General features: G+C 44.3%; 1 protein-coding gene across 2 annotated transcripts; it reads left to right on the top strand.

Moving 5' to 3' along the window:
• Nucleotides 1-31: 31 nt before the first annotated feature.
• On the top strand, nucleotides 32-27,199 carry LOC137654449 (cytochrome c oxidase assembly factor 5). 2 transcript variants are annotated; one of them, XM_068388079.1, is made up of 4 exons: nucleotides 32-123; nucleotides 1,837-1,996; nucleotides 9,202-9,303; nucleotides 26,248-27,199. In XM_068388079.1, exons 2-4 carry the CDS (start codon nucleotides 1,892-1,894, stop codon nucleotides 26,287-26,289), a joined length of 249 nt encoding a protein of 82 aa, XP_068244180.1. In that variant the 5' UTR covers nucleotides 32-123; nucleotides 1,837-1,891; the 3' UTR covers nucleotides 26,290-27,199. The 2 variants fall into 2 exon arrangements, with proteins under 2 accessions (XP_068244180.1, XP_068244181.1); XM_068388080.1 differs by lacking the exon at nucleotides 32-123 and adding an exon at nucleotides 150-265.
• Nucleotides 27,200-27,917: the final 718 nt, after the last annotated feature.

The raw sequence follows: 27,917 nt of genomic DNA, 5'->3' as shown, positions 1-27,917 counted from the left end.
ATTCGATATCTATGACCTGTTTTTCATCTATGGTCCAGGGTTTGTTTACATCCGACGTCATACATAGTTAGGTCATTCAACGTCTCTAGCTCAGGACCGTTTTCACGTTGTACTCATCGTCAGGTATTAAATTGTTGAAGCGTCTTATCGTTATTTTAGGATACACGTGTTGTGGGAAAATTGTTTTTCATTATAATCGACAATCATAGTATATAATTAGCGAAATTAGCCTATTTTCAGCTGTATCCCGGCCTCTTGGTGTTGGGTAAGCTAATCTTAAATGTCAATTACCCGTCTCCTCTTTTGAGAGTTCATCTTACCGTATTAACTGACAAAAGTTTCCCACCATCACAAATCTGAGGGTGTTATGTATGATAGCGGCCACCTGTATGTATGATTACGGCTAACTTGGAATACGGCAGTGGAAGGGGGGTTGCAGGCGTTAGGTCCCTGGCGTTACCTACTTGGGTAAGTAGGTAAGGACATGGCTAGTAGGTTAGGGTAGGGGGGAAAGTTTAGGTCAGTTGATGTCAATTTTTAATCCAAATAGGAAGAGCTGGCCGCTGATATACAATGGCTCCTTTGAGAGTTCATCTTACCATGTTAAGATCATCATATAGTGTAAACTAAACAATGGACGGAACGAATGCAGTTCGTTGGAACAGACTGGATGTTAAATTTTAAAAGTTTTGATTGAAAACCAAAATTTTTAAAAGGGAAACAAACACAAGAACACCGATTAATCTAACAGGAGACATATCCTTGCCTACTCACCTACCTGGGGTCTAGCCCCCGACCACACCTTACTCTTCTGTATTTTTAACTTAACCCCAAGACCAAGTCTTAACCCCGTGTTTACTTCCAACTTGGTTTCACTCTTGGCAAGATAACACTAATAATATTTTGTAATCCGTAAAACTAACTTCATATCTTATTTCAAATAAAAAAATGCAACAACTTCCTCATAATGAAAATGTTTTGGACTAGTAATAAGAAATTGATCACCCGTTCCAGCAAACTGCATTCACCCCTAATGGACGTTCTCAGTCAAATGGTGTTAAAATTTTTATCAATCAATTTTTTTGTTTTTGTTATTATTTCCCCCCCCCCCCCCATTAGTCATATAGAGGAAAGTGGTAAACTAGCCATCATTCAATTTCTTACTCTCTGCTATTTAAATTTTAAAGTAAATTGTATTCTTCTTAGATAAGTATGAATGATATACGAAAAGGACATATTTGGAAGTAATTTGCATTTTTCCTAACAATACAAACCTGTAGCTATTTATACAAGTTGGCCTGCCATCACCTGTCCCTCAATAAGTCCTGCCTGCAATAAAAAGTGACGAGACAACATAAGTGTGCGTGTGTGAGCGGAGTGGCTGGCTACCCCTCCTACCACCCCGCTAATTAACGGTGAGGTAGTTACACCTTGCTAAAACTCCTATGACTAGTCTTCCAGCTTCGCCAAAAATATAATCCCTTTAAGTAGCTACAGGTTTGTATAGTCAGGAAAAATACAATTTACTTTCTAATATGTAATTTTCCTATATCATTCATACATATATAAGAAGAATACAATTTACTTTAAAACCTAAATGGCAAAGAGTAAGGAATACTACTGTTAATCTGTTTTGAGTACAGTATCTCAAACTGTAATTGTGAGACAAGTTAGATACTTTGTGTTTACACTTACGGTGCATAATTTGGAATTTATTCGTTTATTTACTGAAAAGTTCAAAGAGATTTTTTGCCACCCCTGGAAAATTTTACTTAAATATGTATACAGTGTAATTATTTTAGATTTGCATGCACTGAACTGAATTTTTTATTACAGGTACAGTACTGTATTGTACTTATTTCAATCTTGTGAAGTCTGTACACTGGGAAAAATGAAATACTATGAAGAATCCAATGTACCTGATGACAGAAGGCCTTGTGCTGGACTGAGGGAAGATTTAAAAGCTTGTCTTTTAGCAACGGATTGTGTTAGAGTGGTGAGGATTGTTGTAGTTTATATTTTATTGAAGGATTAAGACCTTTTTTTCAATATCTGTTTTTAAAAATATACCATAATATCTGTTTTTAAAAATATACCATAATGTGAGCTTCCTGACCCCGGGTCGCCTCAGGGCACATATCACACTGCCTGAGGTTGACCCCTTAGAAAACGGAAAGAGGGTAAACTATACAAAAAGCTGGTCTGTTAGGTAGAGTTACCAGTAACTCCTAAGAAGGTAGTTCTAGGTAAGTATGTTAGGAAAAATACAATTTTAAATATTTAACTTAGCCGGTGAATATATAATAGCTGCAACTCTGCGGCTCGACAGAAAACACACTCAAAAACTCGCGAGCGATCGCTATGAAGGTTGCGGGTGTGCCCACCAGCGCCACTATCGGCCAGATACCACTCTTGCATGTAAACAAACCCTTCAATTCTTCTCTGTCGACGTTGACGACAAGACGTATCAATACTCGCTGTAGAACCTGGAGTTTTCTCAACATATTTGGTGAAGTACTTCATTTTGGTTTGAGCTTTCGCAGTGCAGGTGTTTTATCTTCATCTTAAATCTTGAACTCGTTTTTGGATAGATTTAATTTTTGATGACAAGAGAGAGAGTATGGACTTTCTTTGACTTTTAAATGGCCGACCCTTCCCTTAGACGGAAGTGTGTTTTAGGCTTTTAGCAATTATCTTATCACGTTATAAATTAATTATAGATTTTCCTCTATATATTTTATATCTCAACCGCCTTTATTAGGCCTCTTCGATTAGCTTTCCATTTATAATAAACATCAAAATAAATTTTAATGATTTGTTTATATGCGACCTTTCCTGAGAGTAGGCGGTCCTAACTTGGAAACCGAAGTTAAACAACGTTGAGCCCTTTTCAATCGTAAATAACTTTTACAGAGCTAATGATTTAAAACTTATTAAATGAAATATTTTTAGTAAATATTTTATGATAGTTTTTTTCTTTGAATAGTCTTCGTACTGTTTCAAAGATGAACTAACGTTTAGTTTATTTATGCTACGCAGTTTGCGCTCTATCGTTACGATAGAGAGAGAGAGTATCACGGTTTCACTTTGCAGAAAGAGTAAATCGATTCTGACGTTTTGTTCTTTTTTCTTTCAAAGCTTAAATGTTTTAAAGACTATTTTGAAGGAACTTTTAATTGAAAAACCTTTCAGTTTTTTTTTCCTTTGGTCAAATAACCTGTTTATTGACGAAAGGTAAGTGGGCTCTTCTCTTCGGTGCGAAATCAAGAGAGAGAGAGAGAGAGAGATAGAGACGGAGAGAGAGAGAGGAGAGAGAACGTTCCGATCTTTATCTCGTCCCAAGCGAGTAACGTTGTTCTCGAGTTACTCTCGTCCCTAGTCTCTGTACGGGGAGAAAGGATAAAACGTTTTTAGTTTTTATTCTCGTCCCAAGGCACTGTACGGTGAGAGATTGAAAACGTAGTTTTGAATAAACTAGTGTTTAGTCTCTTCCCCAGCCACTGATTTTTTTATCTTAAAATATGTTTACTGTTTTTTGCTGGTATTAATGTTCTTACATTATACGACTGATTTCGCAATTACAACCTTTTGATGAGGGTAGAATTGCGTGCTTCAGGTAGAAATCAGTTTTATTCATACCTAATGTGAATTGTTAAAAAATTCGATTTCAGTGAAATAAGTGCAAAACAGAAAATCGTAGTGATAAAGTGATATTGCGCAAAGTGTTATCAGTGTTGCGACCGAGGGTTCGTCTGTTCGTGCCTGTCGTTCGCCTAGTCCGGGACCTCTTGCAAGCTCCCAAGCCCAGGGGAGAAGTAATGTCGTACGACTTATGGGTTCGAGAGGCCTTGATCAGCGAACAGACGTTCCCTCTATGGTATCAGGTGTATCTTACCAAGATCACCCCTACCATAAGGCGAGAGAGACGATTTTCTCCTCGTCATCCGAAGGCTTTTCGCATAAGAAACCGTGGAACAAGGTTTCGAGGCCCTTTAAGCGAAAGTCAGTCCTTTCAGGACAGGTCCAGCGTCCTGGTTTTAACTATTAGGACAGCTCCGACCCTATGCAGTCATCGGAAGACTGCTCGCCGCCTAAACAAAAGCGTAACACAGACTCCGAGAGTCTTTTTGTAGGCAAGGTTTTGCAGTCACAGACGTTACCCTCGTCTCTTACCGCAACCATTCCCGTTGAGCCTAAATGGGTTGTACTGCAAGACATGCAGAATAAGCTTGCCTCCCTTATGGAAGACTATTCTGCCGATAAGTCCGTTGAGCCTAGCCGTTTATCTCATCGAGATCCTGGCCTTCAGCCACCCTAACGTTCCTTTGTGCGTCCTGTTGACGTTGGCGTAGCCAAGTCACGTCAGTCAGGTTGTTTAGAACCACACTCGATGCGGTCTCGTGTGGATTTTCAGCCACATTTGGATGTTAGGCCACTTGCTGATGCTCCTGTTGACGTTCAGGACGTTCGCCAACAATCGGAGTTGACTTGTTTTGACGCTGAGCGTCAACCTCCGCATTCTAGAGTTGTTTTGACTGCTCAGTCTAGGCGGTCAAAGCAGTCTCGAGTAGACGCTGTGCGTCCTCACGCACCTGTTGTTGTTGACAGTTCACAGACTGTCAAGCAGTTACATGACGTTGCGTCCTGGTCCGCTACCAATGCACCAGTGCGTGTGGACTCTGCTTGTAAAGCATTGCCACCACGGTAGGTCTCTCCCTTGCTTGAGACTCGGCTATTGTCGGACAAGGTTCCTTCAGATGAGGAAGTTGGTGTTCCCCCTCCTACTGATATTCCCTTGAGGACTCTGTCAGACGGAGAGGAGCCTAAAGCTGCTTAGCCCTCTATGGACTTTAAATAAATCATGCTGATTTTTAAGGATCTTTGTCCGGATTTTTTTGTAACTGCTGCTCCTCGTTCGCCTAAACGTCAGAGCTTACACTAGGCCTAGCTACTTCGAAGCCGTTGTTTTATAAGCTAGTGCTCTCTCGCTCTTCTAAGAGAGCTTTACGTTTGCTAGGCGACTGGTTTATCACCAGGAGGAGTTTGGGGGAGACAGCCTTTGCTTCCCCTTCTTTTAAGCTGGCTTATAGAGCGAGAGTCTGATATGACACGAGAGAAGTTCTCGGCTTGGGAGTTCCTGCCTCTGCCCAGATAGACTTCTCAAACCTCATAGACTCTCCCTGGCGCCTGGCCATGAGACGCTCCAAGATTTTACAGGTCGACTTCAGAGCTATTTTCGAGCCTTTGAAGTTTTGCTGTACAATTATGTCATGCATAAATAAGGGTTTCAGGGATGGCTCCAATGATCTGACAGCCACGTTCTCTGCAGGAACAAGTCCCTCAGGGATGGCTCCAATCATTTGGCAGCCATGTTCACTGCAGGAGTACGTAAGAGGCAAGTGCGCTCAATGTGTTCATTGTCAAGACAAACTTCACGATGAAGTCTACCAGGCTGTCTTGACAGCATTTATGGAAGGCGACTGGATGGTCTCTCTCGACCTTCAGGAGGCATACTTCCATATTCCTATACACCTGGATTCCCAACCGTTTCTGAGGTTTGTTTACAGGAATGTGGGGTACCAGTTTCGAGCCCTGTGCTTTGGCCTCAGTCCTGCGCCTCTCGTGTTTACGAGGCTCATGAGGAATGTGGCAAAATCCCTCCATCTATCGGGAATCCGAGCCTCCCTGTACTTGGACGACTGGCTTCTCAGAGCATCGTCCAGTCTTTGCTGTCTGCAGGATCTACATTGGACGTTGAGTCTGGCCAGGGAGTTGGGACTTTTGGTCAACCTAAAAGTCCCAACTGATCCCATCCCAGATTATTCTATATTTGGGGATGGAGATTTGCAGTCAAGCCCTGCTCGAAGTCCAACTAATGCTGAAACGAAACGTTTATTCAGTCAGGAGTTGGATCAGTCTCGTAGGGACTCTCTCATCCCTAGAGCAGTTTGTCTCACTAGGGAGACTACACCTTCTGCCTCTCCGGTTCCATCTAGCCTCTCACTGGAACTAGGACAAGACATTAGAGACGGTATCATTCCCAGTCTCCGAACCAGTAAAGGCATGCCTGAAATGGTGGGACAGCAATATCAGTCTGAGAGAGGGACTATCCCTAGCAGTCAAGAACTCAAACCACGTGTTGTCCTCAGACGCGTCGGATTTGGGTTGGGGTGCGACCCTGGACGGTCGGGAATGCTCGGGTCTGTGGACCTCAAGTCAGAAGAGCATGCACATCAACGGCAAGGAGCTATTAGCAGTCCACTTGGCCTTGATGATATTAGAAAGCTTCTTCGAAACTAAGTGGTAGAGGTCAACTCAGACAACACCACAACTTTGGCGTACATCTCCAAGTAAGGAGGCACACACTCCTTCACGCTGCTCGAGATCGCAAGGGACCCTCTCTTATGGTCAAGAATTCGAGGCATCTCCCTGTTGACGAGATTCATCCAGGGGGACTTGAACGTCTTGGCAGACTGTCTCAGTCGGAGGGGTCAGGTGATACCCACGGAATGGACCCTCCACAAGGACGTGGGCAAGAGTCTTTGGGCTACTTGGGGTCAACCCACCATAGACCTCTTTGCCTCCTCGTTGACCAAAAGGTTACCAATCTATTGCTCTCCAGTCCTAGATACAGAAGCAATCTACATAGACGCGTTTCTACTGGATTGGTCTTTTCTGGACTTATATGCATTCCCACCATTCAAGATAGTCAACAAGGTACGTACTGCAGAAGTTTGCCTCTCACGAAGGGACAAGGTTGACGTTGGTTGCTACCCTCTGGCCCGCGAGAGAGTGGTGCACCGAGGTACTTCAATGGCTGGTAGACTTTCCAAGAAGTCTTCCTCTAACGGTAGATCTGTTACGTCAGCCCCACGTAAAGAATGTCCATCAAAGCCTCCCCGCTCTTCGTCTGACTTCCTTCAGACTATCGAAAGACTCTCAAGAGCTCGAGGCTTTTCGAAGGAGGCAGCCAGTGCGATTGCAAGAGCTAGGAGAGCTTCTACCATTAGAGTATACCAGTCGAAGTGGGAAGTCTTTCGAGACTGGTGCAAGTCAGCATCTGTGTCCTCGTCCAGTACCTCTGTAGCCCAAATCGCAGATTTTCTTTTACATCTGAGAAAGGTTCACTCCCTTTCAGCTCCCACGATTAAGGGCTACAGGAGCATGTTGGCTTCGGTCTTTCGACATAGAGGCTTAGATCTTTCCAACAATAAAGATCTCCAAGATCTCCTTAAGTCTTTCGAGACCTCTAAGGAACGTCATTTGGCAACTCCTGGATGGAACTTAGACGTGGTCCTAAGGTTCCTCATGTCAGACAGGTTTGAGCCATTACATTCAGCCTCCCTGAAGGATCTCACCCTCAAGACACTTTTCCTAGTGTGCTTGGCTTCGGCTAAAAGGGTCAGTGAACTTCATGCCTTCAGTAAGAACATCGGCTTTTCTACAGAAAAAAGCCACTTGTTCACTTCAACTTGGTTTCCTGGCCAAAAATGAACTGCCTTCTCGTCCTTGGCCTAAATCTTTTGATATTCCTTGCTTATCAGAGATCGTAGGCAACGAACTGGAAAGAGTATTATGTCCTGTTAGAGCTCTTAAGTTCGATTTAGCTCGTACTAAGTCATTACGAGGTAAATCTGTGGCATTATGGTGCTCAGTTAAGAAACCTTCATTGCCTATGTCAAAGAATGCTTTGTCATATTTTATCAGATTTTTTTAATACGAGAAGCTCATTCTCACTTGAATGAGAAAGACCGATGTTTGCTTAAGGTTAAGACGCACGAAGTTAGAGATATAGCAACCTCCGTGGCCTTCAAGCAAAATAAATCTCTGCAAAGTATTATGGACGCGACTTTTTGGAGAAGCAAGTCAGTGTTCGCGTCATTTTACTTAAAAGATGTCCAGACTCTTTACGAGGACTGCTACACACTGGGTCCATTCGTTGCAGCGAGTGCAGTAGTGGGTGAGGGTTCTACCACTAAATTACCCTAATTCCAATATCCTTTTTAATCTGTCTCTTGAAATGTTTTTAATATTGTTTTTTTGGGTTGTACGGAAGGCTAAGAAGCCTTTCGCATCCTGATTGATTTGGCGGGTGGTCAAAGTCATTTCTTGAGAGCGCCCAGATTAAGGGTTTGATGAGGTCCTGTTGTATGGGTTGCAGCCCTTAATACTTCAGCTCCTGGGAGTCTTTCAGCATCCTAAGAGGATCGCTGGGCTTCGTGAGGAAGACAGACTTATAAGGCAGAGTAATCGTCTAAGTCAACTTCCTTACCAGGTACCTATATATTTTGGTTTTGTTATATTGATAACTGTCAAAAACTCTTAGCTTATACGCTGTAAACTTAATTAACTCTGGTCTCTACCCACCGCCTTGGGTGTGAATCAGCTATTATATATTCACCGGCTAAGTTAAATATTTAAAAATGATATTTTAATTATAAAATAAATTTTTGAATATACTTACCCGGTGAATATATAAATTAAAGGCCCTCCCTTCCGCCCCAATAGAGACGCAGCGGGACGAGAAGAATTGAAGGGTTTGTTTACATGCAAGAGTGGTATCTGGCCGATAGTGGCGCTGGTGGGCACACCCGCAACCTTCATAGCGATCGCTCGCGAGTTTTGAGTGTGTTTTCTGTCGAGCCGCAGAGTTGCAGCTATCATATATTCACCGGGTAAGTATATTCAAAAATTTATTTTATAATTAAAATATATTACTTAAAAATTTGTGATTTTTAAAAATATACCATAATGTTGAGTGATCAAACACAAAGGTTTTCATATAGTGGTCAGCATCTGTCTTTGAGAACATACATTGATTACAGATCTGCGGCTTTTAGGGGTAGGACCACTTACAGTGTGCTTGTATAGCTCACTGTACAGTATTCAAAGTTCTTTTACTGTGTCACTTCAACCCCAGCTCCTTTGCTCTCTTCCTTTTAAGTTTCATCTTTTCACCATGTTGATTTCCTTCTTAGCTTTCTAACTTCATAAACTTTATTGATTGGCATCTAGAAATGATTCATAAACTTTATTGATTGGCATCTAGAAATGATTCTATGGTCTCGTCAAAATTATGTAAAATACAGATCTGTAATGGACATTGACATTATTTCTATGCTGTATATTTATAACTTCTTGTCTTTTACTAAAATTATTTATGTGATTATAGTATTTACTTAGCTTCTTATTTTCCCACAGCATCGAAAGACTCCAAAAGAATGCCTACTGACCAACGACCCTTCTGTCCCTCTCGAGTGCTTCAACCTGCGAACAACATTTTTTGAGTGCAAACGATCATTGGTAAGAGATTTTTCTTAGGATTTTTAAGTGCAAACGGTCATTGGTAAGAGATTTTCCTTAGGATTTTTAAGTGCAAATGGTCATTGGTAAGAGATTTTCCTTAGGATTTTTAAGTGCAAACAGTCATTGGTAAGAGATTTTCCTTAGGATTTTTAAGTGCAAATGGTCATTGGTAAGAGATTTTCCTTAGGATTTTTAAGTGCAAACGGTCATTGGTAAGAGATTTTCCTTAGGATTTTTAAGTGCAAATGGTCATTGGTAAGAGATTTTCCTTAGGATTTTTTGAGTGCAAACGGTCATTGGTAAGAGATTTCCTTAGGATTTTTTAGTGCAAATGGTCATTGGTAAGATAATTTTCTTCACTTAATGTATATTTATTAGGATTCATCGTTTTATAATTATCAAAGCATTAAACAGATGTTAATATGCTTTATATATGTATGTCAATGGAATATCAATGCCTAGTTAGAATTTGATGCATGGAAGGTGTAGATATTTCAAGTTTTGGTTTGTATATTCCTAATACTTGAAATATCTTCAGCCCCATTAGAATACCAGTAGGTCATAGGGGAAATGTAACAATAATTAAGTTGAAGTGCCACAAGTTATTTATTTGTTTCTATGCTATGTAAGCCTTTTGTGCTTTAAAAAAAAAATGAATGTGTTCAGCAGAGCTGGAATGGATGAATTCATTATTAAGATAGTTAATAACAGATCTTGTGCACGGGCGAGTTTGCCCTGCTCACCAGCCTGTCAAAGACTCATCGCTTTTGTTTTGGGCAGCAACGAGTGCAGATGTGCTGTTGCGTTATATGCAAGGCAGCATAATTCTTGTACCTTTAGTTTGAATAGCGATATCGGCTTTGTGTATCGTAATGGAATGAAGCAGGATTGCAAGTGTATGTTGGACCCTTCTCAGGTTTATGATAAATCAGTGATAAAGCTAATTTCATGTATTACTTGTGGGCATAATTTTTACAACTGTCCTCTTTGTTAGCGAATGTAGAGTTTGGCTTCCTCTAGGTGGTTGTTTGCGTTAAGAAGTGGGAAGGCTAAACCTTGCCCCGTTTTGTTCTTGGCAAGCCCATGGTGTAGAGGCTGTTAGTACTTTCCTCACCTCTTAAAGTTCGCTGTTCTCTGAAGCTTGAGTATGCTTCAGGAGCAGGGCAAACTTGTTTCTACATTGGAAGTTTTTTTTAGCCTTTGTAGAGTGTGAGGTGATCACTGCCCTCCATGTGCTGGTAGTTCTTAATTTGTGCAAATTGCCGAAGAGTGACCTAAGGAAGGTTTTACAGGTAGGTCCTAGATGTCTCTTTGAAGGAATGGGTAGCCAATGCTACTTTTGTAACACCAGTGATTCAGTGGTGATTTCATTGCCAAGTTTCAGTGACACCAGTACCAATGACCCCAATGGTTATTTCTGTGTGCAGTGGTTATCCCTGTATGCTGTGCTTCCTAAGCATGTAGCATTAGTGCTAGTGATGTCAGTACCAATAACCCCAATGGTGATCCATGTACGCATTGCTCCCTAGGCACCTCACCTCAGTGCTTGACACCTCTGTTCCTGTGCTCCCTACCCTATTCCTGAGAACTTTGCCCATGGCTCCTTCCTACTCAGTCTGTATGACCCCCAGCTGCTGTGTGTATGTTGCAAGCCAAGTGAGTTTGCCTACTGCTTCCCTGTGTCAATGTTCCCAGTGTTGTGGTTCCTGTTGGAGCAACCAGTGCAGTTTCTTTCTTGTGGGGAGCTTTTAACTCCCTTGGTTGCAGAGCCTGAGGTGAGGGTTGGTCATTCAGAGTCACAATACTACATTGGATCCATCTCTTTGCTTACAGCTCATTTTTCTTTTGCCTACACATACACTGAAAAGTGTGGCCTATTCTTTCCACATTCTCCTCTGTCCTCATACACCTGATTACTAAGCAATTCTTCACTCATGGGGTTAAATACTGCACTGTACTTGTTCAGTGACAACTTTTCTCTTGGTAAGGATAGAAGAAACTCTTTAGCTATGGCAAACAGCTCTTCTAGGAGAAGGACACTTCAAAATCAAACTGTAGTTGTTCCGTAACCGAAATACAAACCACGCTATTTACAGAGGGTTTACCTTTTAGCGCAGCTGAAATGGCGAGCCATTAGAATTTAACGAGGGTGTATTACCCCCGCGCTAGTTAGCGGGGGGGTAGGGGAGTGGTAGCTAGCTACCCCTCCCCCCCCTCACACACAGATGAATGCTCACTTTCACTTTTGGCTCGGACTGTGACAGATGTCTCTGTCTTGGTCCTCTCTTGGCAGCCATTGTTTGTTTGTCTTTACTTAATCGCTTACTTTTCATTTACTCAATATATATGTAAACATGTTTTCATGTTTGTATATATATTTGAGTATAGAAATCAGTAAGTTTCCTTTTCAGAGTTGTGTGTGTAGTGTACGATATCTACGTGGAGTTCTCGGCAGTTAGGCCACCACGGCGTAATTTTATGGGTGGCGATCGAGTTTGACTTATGTCTTTCTCTCTCTCTCTCTCTTGAGGTCGTTCACCCTTTTACTACGTGTTACTACGCCCTTGTAGCTTCCTTTCCGTGTGGGGGGTTGCTACGCCGTACGTTTGTCTCAATTAGTTTATGAATCTAATTGTAGTTTTTTTTTTTTTTCAGCTTGTAGAACGATTCCTTTCGGGGTTTTCGTTCTTTCTTTAGTGTTCATTCATTTTTAAATTACATAATTACATAGTTACATAATTATAATTGTTATAATTCTGTTTTGGTTACAGCTCTCCTTCCGTGAGTGGAAGTGGTTGTGAGGGCACGTGCCTGTTGTGTAATTCTTGTTTCCTTTCCCTCGGGATTCCTCTTCGGAGCCTTCCTGGGCGAATGAATGTGTACTAATGATTTTTGTTTTATTTTTTTACAGTTACCGATCTAGTTCGGTTCTGTAATATGGCAATGGTGTGAGCTGTCTTGTTGAGGCCTGGGGATTCGGCTGTTGCTGCCTCCCTCCTTGTATTTTCGTCAGGGGCGTGTCTCCTTCTACTGGAAGTACTCCGTGATGATTGACAGCTCTCCAGTTCATTTTAGAACTCTCAGGAGGCTTGCCTCCTTGGGCGGGTAACTTTCCTTCCGAGGGAAGTTTTTCCTGTCCAGGCTTGAGTTTTTCCCCTTTTGGGGGGTTCTTCTCTTGCCTTTTTTTCGTGCGACTATGCTCTTGGTGCTGAGCGATCACACCTGCAGTTTCGCTCAAGGGGCTAGGCAACTGCAGGAGCTCCTCTTCGGAGGATTGCTCCTTTTAGGTCACTGGCTGACCAGTCTCTTCTACGAAGTGTTTCTCTTTCGTTCGCGAGAGAGTACACTCATAGAGACTCCTCTTCGGAGGATTCTTCTGTTGCTGTTGCTGTTGGCCTCCCTCGCCGTAAGGCCCACCGTCCGCCTCGTCGTAAGGGCCTCTCATCTCCCTATAAGGGTGCTAAGAGGCGCCTTTTTGAATCTCCGTTTGTAGCCTACAACTCCTTTTTCTTGATCTTCCGCCTTGGTGCAGATGGACAGCAGTCTGATCTCGTCTTCCGACGGGCAACGGTCTTCCCGACGGACAACGGTCTTCCGACGGACATCAGTCTCCCGGCGGACAGACAACGGTCTTCAGACAGTCATCAGTCTCCCGACGGACAACGATCCCTTCGGGGCAAAGGGTTGCCTCCCACGGGGGTTCTTCCCTTTCGTGTCAGGGTTCCCCTGCGCGCCCTTCTGCTGTGTTCTCTCCTGCTCCTGCTCAGTGTTAGCGCACAGGCGCTCTCCTGCTCATCAGCGCTCTCCTGTTCGTCAGCGCTCTCATGATGATCATCCCTGCTGTTCCTGTTGGTTCCTGTTACGCGCCCTGTGCGCCCACGTTCGCCCTCGCGATCTAGAACTTCGGTTCAGGTCGGGGTCAAGGACTCTTCTTTTATGCGCAGGCTTCCACGCGTTGCCTTCTGCTCCAGCGATCACCTGTCTCCCGGCGATCTCCGGATCGCCCGCGTGTGTTACAGCCGGCACGCCAACGTTCTCCAACACTTCTGAAGGAACATGGTTCGCCAGCTACTAGCTCACCTGCGCGTGATGCTCGCCATTGCGCGACCGCCCACCTGCGGATGCTGCTCGCCATCGCGCGACCGCCCACCTGCGGATGCTGCTCGCCATCGCGCGACCGCCCACCTGCGGATGCTGCTCGCCATCGCGCGACCGCCCACCTGCGGATGCTGATCGCCATCGCGCGACCGCCCACCTGCGGATGCTGCTCGCCATCGCGCGACCGCCCACCTGCGGATGCTGCTCGCCATCGCGCGACCGCCCACCTGCGGATGCTGCTCGCCATCGCGCGACCGCCCACCTGCGGATGCTGATCGCCATCGCGCGACCGCCCACCTGCGCATGCTGATCGCCATCGCGCGACCGCCCACCTGCGCATGCTGATCGCCATCGCGCGACCGCCCACCTGCGCATGCTGATCGCCATCGCGCGACCGCCCACCTGCGCATGCTGATCGCCATCGCGTCGGCATGCCACAACGCGCCATCGCCAACCTGCGCGTTAGCGCTCACCAGCTCACCACCGATCGCCTGTTGATCCATATCGCCAGCGGTCTTCCTCGGCCACGCGGCAGCGCGTTTCCTCGCCATCGCGCTAACGCTTGCGTTCGCCGCCTCGGACTCGCGCTCATTCACCTGCCCACCCTTGCGACCGCTCTCCTGCGCGACCGTTCGCCTGCGCGCCCGCGTGACTGTTCGCTTGCGCGCCCGCGCGACCGTTCGCCTGCGCGACCTCTCGCCTGCGCGACCTCTCGCCTGCGCGACCTCTCGCCTGCGCGACCTCTCGCCTGCGCGACCTCTCGCCTGCGCGACCGCTCGCCTGCGCGACCGCTCGCCTGCGCGACCGCTTGCCTGTGCGCCCGCGCGATCATTCGCCTGCACGTCTACGCTCATGCTCTCCAATGTTCGCCCGCGCGCGAACCGACGGTTTTCCATCGCGCGGACGGACGGTGTTCCGTCGCGAGAACCGACGGTGTTCCGTCGCGAGGACCGACGGTGTTCCGTCGCGCGAACCGACGGTGTTCCGTCGCGAGAACCTACAGTGTTTCTTCGCACAAACGTCGGCTTATTTCTTGCAGTATCCATTGCTCGTCTATGGGTTATCGCTCGCCGACCACCAGCTCTCGCCCTTCCTACCACGCTCGCCCTCCTTCTGTGCTCCTTTGCTCACCTTCGTTTGCGTTCCTGCGTTACCGCGCATGGGGGCTTCCATGTTCGCTCACGCGCAAATCTTTGAATTACCGTCGCGCGAGCTCCAGGGCGATTGCGACCACGGTTCCCAATGAGGTTTTCGCAGCATGGCCAGCCTGGCGAGTTCTTCTGGAGCGTATTTCCAGAACACGGCCTCACCCCGTAAACGCAGAGCATGGCACTTGCAAGAATAGGAGAAACTTCAGGGAGATCTGAGCAACACTCCTCTTTCCAGAACCTGGGTTAGCCCTTCCCCGTCATTCCCTGGAAGGATTTTTGGCGGGGGGGCTTTCCGTTCGAGATTTCTCCATCGGACAAGGGGTGACTGCTTACCCCTTCCTCTGGGGGCTTACCAGGTCCTTTCCCTCCTCGGTTACGGCCCGAGGTTTGGTTCAAGGAAGCTACAGGAAGATCATGGGTACTTTCCTCCTCTCGAGCTCAGGCACCTTGGCCTTTCGTCGTTAAGTATCTAGCTTGCGGACAAGCTCGATGTTGTACCATCTGGACGCGCTGACTGAGGGCTTCCTTCGGGTGTCTCATCTGTGGAGGTCGACGACCTCAGACACCCTTCCATCCTTGAGAAGAGTTTGTTTGTGCCCAAGGACAGAGACTTAGACAGCGGCTGTGCGAAGGAAATCGATTTCCGTTTTCACTCCTCCAAGGCGCTTTCTTCCAGACTCTGCAGGGCTCCAGCGCCCTTTGCTTTCAACCACGTCGGCCTAAGTTATCGGCTACGACAACTGGGACAAGGTGTCCAATTGCAGTTTCCTCCTGTCAGGAACAGATGGCACGGGAGGCTCCCCCGGGGGGGGCATAGTCCTAAAAGGAGCGGCAGAGTTCACGAACTCTAGGATTGCAGGTTTTTCGCTGGGAGGATGCTTAAGGTTACTCATCCGAATGACAGCTTCCCGATGCCCATTCCCGCACAATCTCTGTGATCAGCCAAGGATATCGCGCCTGCCGTCTCTGTCAGCGAATTCAGTGTCTCTGAACCTCTATGCCATAGCGTCAGCAAGAGTTGCCCGGTTGGGCAGAATGATCCATACCTTAGGCGAAGGTCTTCCATAGGATCATTGACGGCTTCACCCCAGGCCTCTTCAGTCGATCCTTTCTTGTAAGGAAGGATCTGAGAGGGGAGTTCCGTAGTCGACCTCTCAGCCCTGATCAAGTTTGTCGAACAAACTTCGGCCAGCGTAGAACAGCAGAATCGATCAGACTGGTAACGAGACGACAGGACTCCTTAAACCCTGGATCGGAAGGACGGGTACTTTCAGTTTCCATTCCATCCATCTTCCAGGGAGCTCGTCGAATTCAGCCTAGACTGCAAGTATTCCTGCTTATGATGCAGTGTGGCTATCCCGCCGTGGCATAGCAGGTTTTTTTCCCCAGAGAACTCTCCCTGCCTTCCTCATGGCCGCTCAGGTGCAGGCTTCTGCCTCCTCTGCTGTTTGGAGGGCTGGTCAACTCCGGTAGGCTCGGGTTCGACCTTCTTCAGCGCCGGGACAAGCTTCCGGATGCTTACCATGAGTGTGAGTTCATGGTATTTTGCTTGGAGCCTTCTCTTCCTCTGCCTCAACATCTGGAGTATCTGGCCATGATATTGAGTCAACGGCCTTACCACGTTGGAAACCCCGCTTCTCGTCCGTCCAGCGAGGTTAAGCAACGTCGGTTCTGGTCGGTACTTGGATGGGTGACGGTCACCTGGGGACGCCAGATTCTGTTACCACATCCTCCGAGCCTTCCTTTCAGTTGACTGTGGCAAGACTGAGGAGAGTCGCAGTACCTGTTCTCAGTCAAGCAGAGCTTTCAGCCCTACCTTGGAACGTTTCCTAGTTCTTCTTTCCTCATTGACCCGTCTATAGTCCGAACGGTCGCCTCAGGATAAGTTCCATGTGGGGCGGTCCAAGTTCCGGTGGCTTCAGGCAATGTTTAACCGGACTTCCTGGCCCTATGGGACCAGCGGAACTATTAGACCTGCAATGGGTGTTGACCTATGGAGCCTCTTGATGGTAGTGGATATTCTCGTCCTTTCCCCACATTCTCGGACTCGTCAAAGGAAAGGGGGGGGGCATGTTTCGGTCCAGGCCTATGGTCAAGACCTGAAGGATACCTCTCCATCATTCAGGCAGGCTTAGGGGCCTTAGTCTGGCCCCTCTACAGATCCTACAGCTCCTGCCGAGTCGCCCCGTGCGCGTCGACTTCATGATTCTGGCGAATTCTAACCAGCAGGGGACGCATTTTCACACCTTCACATCTTGCAGTAGAGATACCGGGATGATTAAGATTCTCTCAATACCACCATCGGCTCTCTCATTCCAGGCAGGGGAATGTTCTCTCCGACTATCCGAGCAGAGCCTCGTAGACAGAGTGTACCTGGGGGTCTTTGACCTTGGGTAACCAGCAAGTCCTGGTCTGGGGGACCTGAGCGCGACAGCTTGGAACCTCAAGCTTCCGCTGTTCTTCCCCCCAGTCTCAGACCCCGAGACTCTGGCAAGATGCATTCCGGTGATGGTGGGACAACTTCGACGCCTGCGTCTTCCCTCCTTTTTGTCTGTGGACAATGGGTCTCAACAAGACCAGGTTGTCTGTCAACCTTTCAATGGGAGAGCTCCACTGGGACTATGCGCAGAACGGTTTCTGGACCCTCTGCTTCCCCTGACGGAACTCCCGGGAGAGCTTCTCCCACGGCGCAGACTACTCAAGCAACCACACTGCGACATCTCTCCCGAACCGGGGCGTCGCTTTGGCTTCATGCCTGGAGACACTACGCCTCCTCCTCAAGAAGAGACAACCCGCTACAGTCGCGGTACGGAGGTCGTGTCATCTGCGATAGTCATCCACAGGGGTCTTCCAGGCAAAGTGAAGAGTCTAAGGTGGTTGGTGCCGTGGGAGATATACCTCTTCTCCAGCAATAACGGTCTTATTGCCTTTCGGCGGGAGGAAACTCCTTTCCGCTCTCGGCAATGAAGCCTGTCGCTCAGCCTTTCCCTGACCTTTAGGCTTAAAGGAATAACTTTTTCCTGCCCGCTGGATCTATCCTCGCTCATGCAAAGCTACGATCGTCCCTGCCCTAGTCGGAGGAAGAGCTCCAACTTGGAGCATGGCTCGGACTTTTAGTCCTTTAAGAGATCTTCTCAAGACCCTTTACGACAGGCCTCGGATTGTATTCTGCCTTGGGTCTCCTGCTCACTCTGGCCACGGCCAGTGTGTAAGCAATCTTCTTGGTCTCTTATGACTCCCCCCTTTCTAAGGAAGAGGGGAAAGCAACATTCAGGTTCGCTCCTGAGTTGTTGGCTAGACTCAGAATCTGGGGGTCCCGGCCCTTCGGTCCAATTCATTCAAGATTTCGAGTCTCCATTCTGTATCTGATGTCCCAAGACCTTCTCTTTCTTGCCAGTAAAGGAATCGAGAGGTTAGCTTTGGGAACAGCTGCAGTTTGTCCTCAGTTGCAGCCGATTTGGGAGCACAAGGAGGACACGGGGGAGAGTCACCAGTATACCTCTTCAGCCCGGACTCAAGGACATTCATCTCGACCTGTCTCCAGACCCTCCCCCGTCACGTCGCCCTACAGCACGATGTTGGATACATCGCAACGTTCCTCGCCTTCGAGTAATACTACTCTGTGACGCAGGTGCTACAAGCTGGAGTCTGGAAGCGTCTAATGACCTTCGCAGCCCGCTTCCTGCAGGGCGTGACCCACAGGAGTCTCGATACGTTTTCTATCGCTCTGTGGTGGCTACACAACAGCTGGTCTAACCTCAGGCTCCTTTTTGGACAGGTAGCAGAAGGTTGAGGGCATTGTTACCAGGTTTTAGTCTGCATGAACGAAAGAAGTATGTCTGGCTCTTATTTCTTTCTTCATCATCCCCTCTACGGGGAAGCAGCATCCTGGTCTCTGCATAGCTGACCTCGAACCTCTGCAGGTAAACCATGCTTCCTTGTGTTCCGAGTATTGAGTCAATACTGTCGCGTCCCCCATACCCTGACGAGGTGGTATTGGGAACGTCCTAACCCAGAGTTCCTACTGGAACTCCAGGTCAACTGCCTAGGACGGGTCACACTTCTTCCTTCACACACAAGCTTACGTAGGCCACATGGTTCCTTGCGGAGCAAGGAACTTGTGAGGTGCAGGGACTCCTTTTCTCGAGTGCGACTCACTCGGATTCTGAGTCCCCGGGTAAAGCCAAAGCCAGTATGGCTGGGGACTTTCCACCCTACCTAAGGGGTAAGTCACCCTCTGTAAATAGCGTGGTTTGTATTTCGGTTACGGAACAAATGACAAATTCGAAGATAATTTGTATTTTTCCTAACCATACAAACCTTAGCTATTTACACATATTTGCCCGCCAGCCCTCTCCCCCAAGACAAGTCCTACCTCTAAGTGAAAGTGAGCATTCATCTGTGTGTGAGGGGGGGGAGGGGTAGCTAGCTACCACTCCCCTACCCCCCCGCTAACTAGCGCGGGGGTAATACACCCTCGTTAAATTCTAATGGCTCGCCATTTCAGCTGCGCTAAAAGGTAAACCCTCTGTAAATAGCTAAGGTTTGTATGGTTAGGAAAAATACAAATTATCTTCGAATTTGTCATTTTTCTAGTCTTGGGTAGTGCCATAGCCTCTATACCATGTTCCTCCACTGTCTTGAGGGTACAATTGGGCACACTATTCTATCTACAGTAATTTCTATTCCTTTTTTTTTTTTGTGGAAGTTTTTATAGTTTCTATATGTACTTGAATGGTTGGTGAGATTGTTTAATGTGTGTTTTGTGTTGTCAATGGTACCAGTAGATTGGGTTTGTGAGTGTATTGTACCACTATATAAGGGTAAGGGAGATGTGCATGAGTGTTGTAATTCAAGGGGTATTAGTTTGTTGAGTGTAGTTGGAAAAGTGTATGGAAGAGTACTGATTAATAGGGTTAAGGATAAAACAGAGAATGCAATCTTAAAAGTACAGGGTGGTTTTAGAAGAGGTAGGGGTTGTATGAATCAGATTTTTAGAGTTGGACAGATATGCGAGAAATATTTAGCAAAAGGTAAGGAGGTGTATGTTGCGTTTATGGATCTGGAGAAAGCGTATGATAGAGTTGATAGGGAAGCAATGTGGAATGTGATGAGGTTATATGGAGTTGGTGGAAGGTTGTTGCAAGCAGTGAAAAGTTTCTACAAAGGTAGTAAAGCATGTGTTAGGATAGGAAATGAAGTGAGCGATTGGTTTCCGGTGAGAGTGGGGCTGAGACAGGGATGTGTGATGTCGCCGTGGTTGTTTAACGTGTATGTTGATGGAGTGGTGAGAGAGATGAATGCTTGAGTGCTTGGACGAGGATTGAAACTGGTAGACGAGAATGACCATTAATGGGAGGTAAATCAGTTGTTGTTTGCGGGTGATACTGTACTGGTTGCAGACGAGGAAGAGAAGCTTGGCCGATTAGTGACAGAATTTGGAAGGGTGTGTGAGAGAAGGAAGTTGAGAGTTAATGTGGGTAAGAGTAAGGTTATGAGATGTACGGGAAGGGAAGGAGGGATGCGAGGTTGAATGTCATGTTGAATGGAGAGTTACTTAAGGAGGTGGATCAATTTAAGTACTGGGGGTCTGCTGTTGTAGCAAATGGTGGAGTGAAAGCAGATGTACGTCAGAGAGTGAATGAAGGAGGCAAAGTGTTGGGGGCAGTTAAGGGAGTAATAAAAAATAGAGGGTTGGGCATGAATGTAAAGAGAGTTCTGTATGAGAAAGTGATTGTACTAACTGTTATGTATGGATCGGAGTTGTGGGGAATGAAAGTGACAGAGACAAATTGAATGTGTTTGAGATGAAGTGTCTAAGGAGTATGGCTGGTGTATCTCGAGTAGATAGGGTAAGGAACGAAGTAGTGAGGGTGAGAACGGGTGTAAGAAATGAGTTAGCAGCTAGAGTGGATATGAATGTATTGAGGTGGTTTGGCTATGTTGAGAGAATGGAAAATGGCTGTCTGCTAAAGAAGGTGATGAATGCAAGAGTTGATGGGAGAAGTACAAGAGGAAGGCCAAGGTTTGGGTGGATGGATGGAGTGAAGAAAGCTCTGGGTGATAGGAGGATAGATGTGAGAGAGGCAAGAGAGCGTGTTAGAAATAGGAATGAATGGAGAGCGATTGTGACACACTTCCGGTAGGCCCTGCTGCTTCCTCCAGTGCCTTGGAAGACCGCGGAGGTAGCAGCAGTAGGGGATTCAGCGTTATGAAGCTTCATCTGTGGTGGATAACGGGGGAGGGTGGGCTGTAGCACCCTAGCAGTACCAACCGAACTCGGTTGAGTCCCTTGTCAGGCTGGGAGTAACGTAGAGAGGAGAGGTCCCCTTTTTTGTTTCGTTTATTTGATGTCGGTTACCCCCCAAAATTGGGGGAAGTGCCTTGGTAAATGTATGTATGTATATGAGAGATTTATTTTAATGTTTTTACTGTTCTTAACCTATTTTATTTTAATTGTTCATTACTTCTCTTGTAGTTTATTTATCACCCTCATTTTCTTTCCTCACTGGGCTATTTTTTCCTGTTGCAGCCCTTTGGCTTATAGCATCCTGCTTTTCCAACTAGGGTTGTAGCTTAGTTAGTAATGATCCCGGCCTCCTTTGTGATGTGGGTTGCTACAGGATTGAGATGATCATCTTGCATTTTGTCATCATCTACGGATTGTGATAAATTGGGAGATGTTGAATCTCGTACCCAAACAGAGGTTGAAGTACTTGGAATTCTGATTGATATGACAGCTGAAAGTCTTTCCTTCAGATGATTGTACCAGCAAGCACGACCGTTCCTGTCTAAGACAGTATTTCCCTCTTGGCACTGCAGAGTTTTCTTAACCACCTTTCCTCATTTAAGAATCTTGTTCGTCACAAGAGCGTTCATGAAGCAGCTCTTTAGTGGTATTTGAAGGATCATTAGTCAGCCAATGGGGATAATCCAACCTTCCTGTTCCAGTGGGGCAGGAGGGTTGGGATGATCTTGCCTAGTAGCTGAAGGAAGTATACCAATCGACTCCCTACCTCCGGATATGCCAGCTGTTCTTAGATGCATCAGAGGGGTTGGGCACACACCTGGTTGTCTCAGTACAGTAGTGTGATAAGAAGAAAAGCATTAATTCATCAATGTCCTTGAAATGCAAGCAGTTTTTTCTAGCCCTAAAAGAATTCCAAGAGCATCTGTAGGGCCTAATTGTGGATTTCCTGATGTCTTCCTTCGCCAAGGATAATCCATCTTAGTCGCGACTGCGAAAGGCTACAGCTCAGCCTTCAGTATAGTATTATGACCGAAGGTTATAGATTCCCTATCCTTATGGGGTTGCTTATGCTCGTAAGGTGTCTCGTAATCTTTCCCACTCTTTGACCTTCTGCCCCCGGATTGAGACGCTACCGTTGTGTGTACTCTGTTTGAGTCTTTAAGGTTGTTAAAAGAGACTGTCTCTTTTGATCACCCACACTGATGTTGGAAGGTCTCTTTTGAGTTTGTGTCAGAGTGCGTTGCCAATACTCAGAATCCTGTGGTGCATGTCCCCAGGTTTGAGACCTTCTTCACGGCCTCTCTGTGTGAAGCAACAGATGGCAATCGATAAGAGATTGTTTTTGTGTCACGTAAGGGCACTACGGTGCTATCTGATGTGGACCCAACACCTAACGTCTGAGTATCAGTGACTTTTCCTTAGCATTGGCAGAATCAAGAAGACATGTTAAGGAAAGCAGTCTATTTCTGGCTTTGTGAGATGATCTGTAGGGCATAAGTCTCATTAACTAATAGAGTCTAAGTACCATACAGAACCAGGCTCACCAAGTTAAGAGTATCCAGGGGTTGAAGGCTGGGGTTAAGAAATGCCAAACAACCTTCACAGTTTTTTTACCTGGTCCAATAGACTCACAAGTCCCTCGACACTTTTGTTTTGGGGTTCTGTGAAGGCAGTTCAAGTAGGTAATTAGCAAGCCCTGCTCCTGTGTGGGAGTAGCATCTTGTCAGTGGTAATGTGGTAGATATAAGTCTGGTATGAAAGGTAGAATGACTGGTTCTTCTTCAACTTTCCTTCCACTCTCTTAGAGGGATGAAGCAGTTGTACCATTACTTGCTGGATCTGACTTGATGCTGGTTAAGCTACACTTCTGAGCTCCATTCATAATTCCACAGAAGTATCTCCCCCATCCAAACCCTTGGATCATAGTATGCAAGGTATATCATTAAGGACTGCTCTTCCATTTGGGGAAGGGATTCCTCCTTGTACCACTCCTCAATCTTCTCGTACAGGCCAGGTCTTAACAACCAATTCATCCCTGATGGAAAGACAGGGAGTTGCTGGTGCCGTCTCCTTTAATTCCATATGGGACCAGGTAGACTGATACTTCCAGGAAAGATAAAAGAACCAACCAGTTCAGTTCCAAGGGGAGATTTCTGACCAACCAACCAGCAAGTCTCCCTATTTTAAAGGATGAAAGATTTATACACGTTTAGGAACCAATAATATTTTAAAAAGCAATTTGTCTCTTTTCCAAGCTATACAAACCTGAGTGTTTTAAAGTTAAACTTCCCACCTCAACCACCCCCTCTCAGGTCCTGTCAATAACTACCTTGTCAACAAGTTTTAACAGCCATTCCAGCTCCAATGAAAACATTCCCAATTTTAAAGGACTTGTGTTTGCTTAGATAGGAAGGATAAGTCATTTTTTAAAATTTACTTTAAAAGTTTGCTATACAGTATTTTCTAAGGCATCACAGTTCACTTATGGTGTGGTAACAGTATCGTTTGTTTGTATATTAGTTGTTTGTACACCAATTAACGAAAAGTTTAAGTGATGATTATCTCTCTCTCTCTCTCTCTCCTCCTCTCTCCTCTCTCTCTCTCCTCTCCTCTCTCTCTCTCTCTCTCTCTCTCTCTCTCTCTCTCTCTCCTCCATCTCTCTCTCTCTCTCTCTCTCTCTCTCTCTTCTCTCTCCTCTCTCTCTCTCTCTCTCTCCTCTCTCTCTCTCTCTCTCTCTCCTCTCTCTCTCTCTCTCTCTCTCTCTCTCTCTCTCTCTCTCTCTCTCTCTCTCTCTCTCCTCTCTCTCTCTCCTCCTCCTCCTCTCTCTCTCTCTCTCTCTGGCAATGGAGGCTTGAAATCAAAATATTGTTGATAATTCATCTCTCTCTCTCTCTCTCTCTCTTGGCACTGGAGGCTTGAAATCAAAATATTGTTGATAATTCAACATTTTTGGAAGTAGTTTATAAATCTAGTTCTACGGGGATTACTCATCAAAAATAAGATTGGGATAAAGTGCTGGGATTGAGAAAGTGGTTGGCTAAGAAATTACTTTACTAATAGGTAGCAGCACACACTAAAGTCCATAGGAAAGTTACAAATCATTACCTTTACTGCAGAATATGTGTTGTGTGGGTCAGACATGTTTTAGAATTCAAATCACTTACTTAGCTTATAGGTTCTTGCGAAAGCTCCACTTGCACTAGCTACTCTTAGAATTGTGCATAAATTGTTTAACTTTTTTTTTTTTATTTATATACCCAACCATTCTTTTATTCGTATGTGAATCGTTATTGTTAATTTTTACTTTTTATATAAGAATATTTCATGTTTAAATTTTATTTGCATGTTTGGCAATTTAAACAGAATATTCCTTATAATTCTTCTTTCTACAAGAGTAAAAAATGGCTTTGAAAGGTGTTTTAGTTATTTAAGCTTCCAACAAGTAGTTAATGGTAGTTTAATGGTGGCAGGTTGTGAGTAGGTAAAATACCAAGCCCCCTCACTTGTCAGTGTATTTTCTTCTTTGACTGCCATTGTGTCATAATGTCTACTATGCAGCCATGGAGCTTTGACTTTGTCTGGAGCTCTTTTTGATATATGCACGTGGTTCAATTGGCTTATTATTAGTATGGAGATTAGAGTAAATATGAACAGCGTAGATATCCAGGGTGAAAGCATTTTTGTGAACCATAAATATTGATCTCATACAATGCTCTTAACCCTTTTACCCCCAGGCTCTTTGGAAATTTCCAACCCTTAACCCCCAAGGGGTTATTTTTTCCCCAGCACATTTTGCAGTATATTTTATTTAAATTGCTCTAACAGCCTTAATTTTTGTCATAGAGAGGTCAGGTTGGTCTCATTCTCTTGGAAAATGCCTGAATTTTCTCAAAAAATTATCAAAAATATGAAAAAAATAATTTTTATAGCATTTTTTTGCAAGGACGTACCGGTACGTCCATGGGGGTAAAAGGATGAGTTTTGTGAAACGTACCAGTATGTCCTTTGGGGGTAAAAGGGTTAATTGGTTGGCTCTTCAGTGAGACTATCTTCAGGGTTCTTTTTATCATTGATATCCTTGTTTTGTATGGTCTGGTGGATACTCTTTTATCAGTCTGTAGATGAGTTTTCTTGCCTTTCCATTTGTAGTGGGTTTCCCCAGCTACAGATTGATTTACTTTGTATGCTCTTTGGGTAGCTACTGACACGTAACTCATGCTCTTGCGACATTACACCTTTTTTTATATGCAGAATAAATGTTCATCCTTTATTTTGGATATACTTCAGTAACAGGCTGACATCGGTGAAACAAGAAACAAGTATTTAACAAGAACCACTGAACAGTTCTGTTTCCATGTAACATTTTTTATCCCTGGGAAGTGAGTTTGTTTTATGGTGTGTGTGCTTTCCTAATATTGAAGACGAATGTAAATATATGCGGAAGTGTATGGGCTGAGGGAAGTCTTGGAAAATTGATGTTCAAAACGTATTTGGAATCCCATAAGGTTTGTGCTGGAGGAACGCAAACAATCTGGTCCAGTTTTACTAATGAATACTCATCAATTCAAGTGTTCTCTTGCTTGAACCTCATAGTAGGTGTGACTTTGACTTTTCTCATGTGTGTCATTCCTCTTTGGTGTTAGAAAAGAGTGCATTTCCCATAGCCTCTGACAATCCTGGATATTCAGCACTTTTGGGTTTTTATGTTCACACATAATGTTTAATAATGTTTCATTTTACTAGTTTGGCCTTGTACATACCATCCTCCTGGGTGTTTAAGACATTAACTCACACCTGACCAGATGCTCATGCAATATTGGCCAATCTCACTTGATCAACCATTTACAGTGGTGCAAGGTTCCGTCCATTTTACAGAGCACTCGCACTAGGTACTCTTGTTTTTATGCATATCAAGGAAAGGTTAAAACTGTGGATCAAGCCTTTATAACACTAGCTTTATTTGGTTTCATTGCTGTTGGCAGGGAGCTTGATTCTTGGGAACAGTCTACAAGTTGGGCTAAACAACCTTTTCCCCTCTTACAAAGTAGACAATATTTTATATATAGCATAAACAATAATACCCAGTATGGAATGTTTTCAGAACGAAAATAGATTCAGTTGTATTGATATTTCAAATATCATTATGTTCACCCTTGATGAATGTTCTCTTAGAATCCACCTTTGTAGTTTGTTGGTACTTGGCCTCATTGATAAAGCAAAATTTCTTGATAAATGGTCAGTGTACTTAATTATAATTTATACATTTATATATTTCTTGTCTATGACATGCATCTGAGGATTATGCAAAATGGTTTGTATGGAAAAAATAAAATTATTTCTCAAGATTTTTATTTTAGCATTTTTATTTCAATAAAGTGTCATTAGCATTTTAATATAAAATTAAATTAGTATTTTTTCAATGTATTTTTTTTTTTTTTACAGCTGGACACTAGGCAGAGATTCAGAGGACGAAAGGGATATTAATGCAGTCTTGCATATGTACATAAAAGTTTTTCATTAATTTTACTGCTTCTAATTACAAGTATTTAATGGTTAGTAATATATTTCTGTACAGTTTATATGTAGGCATTGGTTTTGACGTTAACAACAACTGAGTAATTGCTTAAGTTGATAAATAGACTTCATATTTCAAAGGTTAATATCTATCAGTCATTATACATATTTTCAAAGGAGTGTTGTATCCCTTGAAACAAAAAATATAGTTTGATTTCTGCAACCTGTGTTGACGTTAAATTACATTTTTAATCCTAGTTCTGGATAATAAAATGAAAAGCTGAACATCATCTTTAGTCCGAAAGATTTTGTGATTGGCATCTTCAAAAACAACAGATGCTTCATTGCTACCCAAAAACAAGTTAATGTCAGATCACCAGTTAAATATTCTACATGCTAGGCATCACAGTCTCGGTCACAAGGTTAGTCAAATTTAAGCTACTTTTCAGCTCGGTCCATCACTTAGGCCTGTCTTGTACTAGAACAAGGTGAGCTCTATGAGGGTTTAGAGGAAACAAGATAACTGTGACTTTTAGTAGGGTTACAGTTAGTGGAAAAGGGAGAGAAGTTTGGTCATTGCATCTGATGAATGAACATTTTTCAACACTAGAACATTTATGAATAAGTAGAGTTATAAAGGGGTAAAAAAATGGCCAAATATTGCACTTTTGATTGATGAGTCAGCATACTCTACAGTAGATTGTACAGTGCTAGCAAATTTTTAAGGGTTTTATTATTTTCAAGTTCAAGGTTAACCTTTTGTAATCAGACAGACTAATTTTGACTGTTCAGCTTGATGGAAATCATGGAAAAGTAGGAGGAAGTCCTGTGTGTAACCATTTACTGTGACATTTCTATAAATAAATATTAAAAGACATAATTGTATTATAATTAAAGGCATTATTAATGCAATGGTTTAACAGGTACACAGATGGCCTTATAAGACACTGTAAGTAATTTTCAGTTTATTACATTTTGTAGGCAAACTGATAAAGTTTGGGTTTGATTTGATTTATGGAATTTGGGCCAAATACCCCTGCACTGGATGATATGAATGAAACCTATTTACTATAGTCCATTTCTTTTATCGAGGCAGATTTGCACCGACTCGCAGCGGTGCCCTTTTAGCTCAGAAAAGTTTCCTGATCGCTGATTGGTTAGAATTATCTAGTCCAACCAATCAGCGTTCAGGAAACTTTTCCGAGCTAAAAGGGCACCGCTGCGAGTCGGTGCAAATCTGCATCGCTAAAAGAAATTGACTATAGTATCATCACCAGGACAACCTTATGAGTTATAAGACATTCATGAATATTTAATCCTCCCAAATAATTTCAGTAAACTAATTTAAGCTTCTAATAGTACTATACTGAAAATATTACAACATATTGGAATTAATAAATACAGTATAAGATGAATTGCAAATATATTATTACGTGTCTACATCCCCCTGCTTGATTTATTAGCCAATGGATGCGATATAGAGGTTCTTAGTAGGAAAGAAAAAATATAAAATATGATGCAACTCAATGACTACCTGCAGTTTAAACTTAATATAAGTAATGAGTTAAATATGATTTAACCCTTTTACCCCCAAAGGA

Source organism: Palaemon carinicauda, chromosome 15, assembly GCF_036898095.1.
Source record: "Palaemon carinicauda isolate YSFRI2023 chromosome 15, ASM3689809v2, whole genome shotgun sequence".
In the NCBI taxonomy this organism is placed as follows: Eukaryota; Metazoa; Arthropoda; class Malacostraca; order Decapoda; family Palaemonidae; genus Palaemon; species Palaemon carinicauda.
Note: the sequence above shows the minus strand (reverse complement) of the source record. Positions and strands in the feature narration are given on the sequence as shown.